The sequence below is a fragment of the Penaeus monodon genome, chromosome 30 (genome assembly GCF_015228065.2).
Source record: "Penaeus monodon isolate SGIC_2016 chromosome 30, NSTDA_Pmon_1, whole genome shotgun sequence".
Classification (NCBI taxonomy): domain Eukaryota; kingdom Metazoa; phylum Arthropoda; class Malacostraca; order Decapoda; family Penaeidae; genus Penaeus; species Penaeus monodon.
This window is the reverse complement of record NC_051415.1, coordinates 34,566,813-34,567,346: the sequence shown is the minus strand read 5'-3', so window position 1 is coordinate 34,567,346 and position 534 is coordinate 34,566,813. Positions and strand designations below refer to the sequence as shown.

The 534-nt window shown below is 46.8% G+C and overlaps 1 protein-coding gene across 1 annotated transcript in view; it reads left to right on the top strand.

Moving 5' to 3' along the window:
• Positions 1–534, top strand: part of LOC119592434 (alpha-1-inhibitor 3-like) — a 14,695-nt gene that overhangs the window by 6,140 nt on the left and 8,021 nt on the right. The window contains exon 9 of the mRNA XM_037941258.1: positions 264–492. Within this exon, the coding sequence (XP_037797186.1) occupies positions 264–492 (229 nt within the window). The remainder of the gene's footprint in view (positions 1–263; positions 493–534) is intronic.

Sequence of the window (534 nt, the reverse complement as noted above, 5' to 3'; positions counted from 1 at the left end):
TATAGTTTCCTTTTTTTTCTTCTCAGTTCTCTTCTGTTCTCTCTTTTACTTCCTTCGTTTTCCCATTTCCTTTTCCTCTTTCTTCCTTTCTCATCTCCGCTGTTTCTAGTCCTTTTATCTCTCTTCTCCACTTGCTGTTGTCTTGTTCTGGTCTTTTTTCTATTGTTATTTTTTAATTCTATTTTTACTATTTTCATAATAAGGATGATAGTAGTGAATGCGTTATTATTGATTAATGAATTTAAAAATATATTATTTTCTAGGTCCGGTGGAGCTGTGGACCAGAAACTCACTCTGCCCGACACGATCACGGAGTGGGTGGGGCAGGCCGTGTGCGCCCACGCGGACAAGGGCGTGGGGCTGTCCGAGCGGGCGTCCATCACCGCCTTCACGCCCTTCTTCGCCGACCTGACCCTCCCGCCCTCCGTCAAGCGAGGCGAGGTCCTCCCGCTCAAGATCTCGGTTTTTAATTATCTTCATGAGAATTTGCCGGTGAGTGTGTGTGTCGGGGGTGAAGGGGAGGGAAAGGGAGGG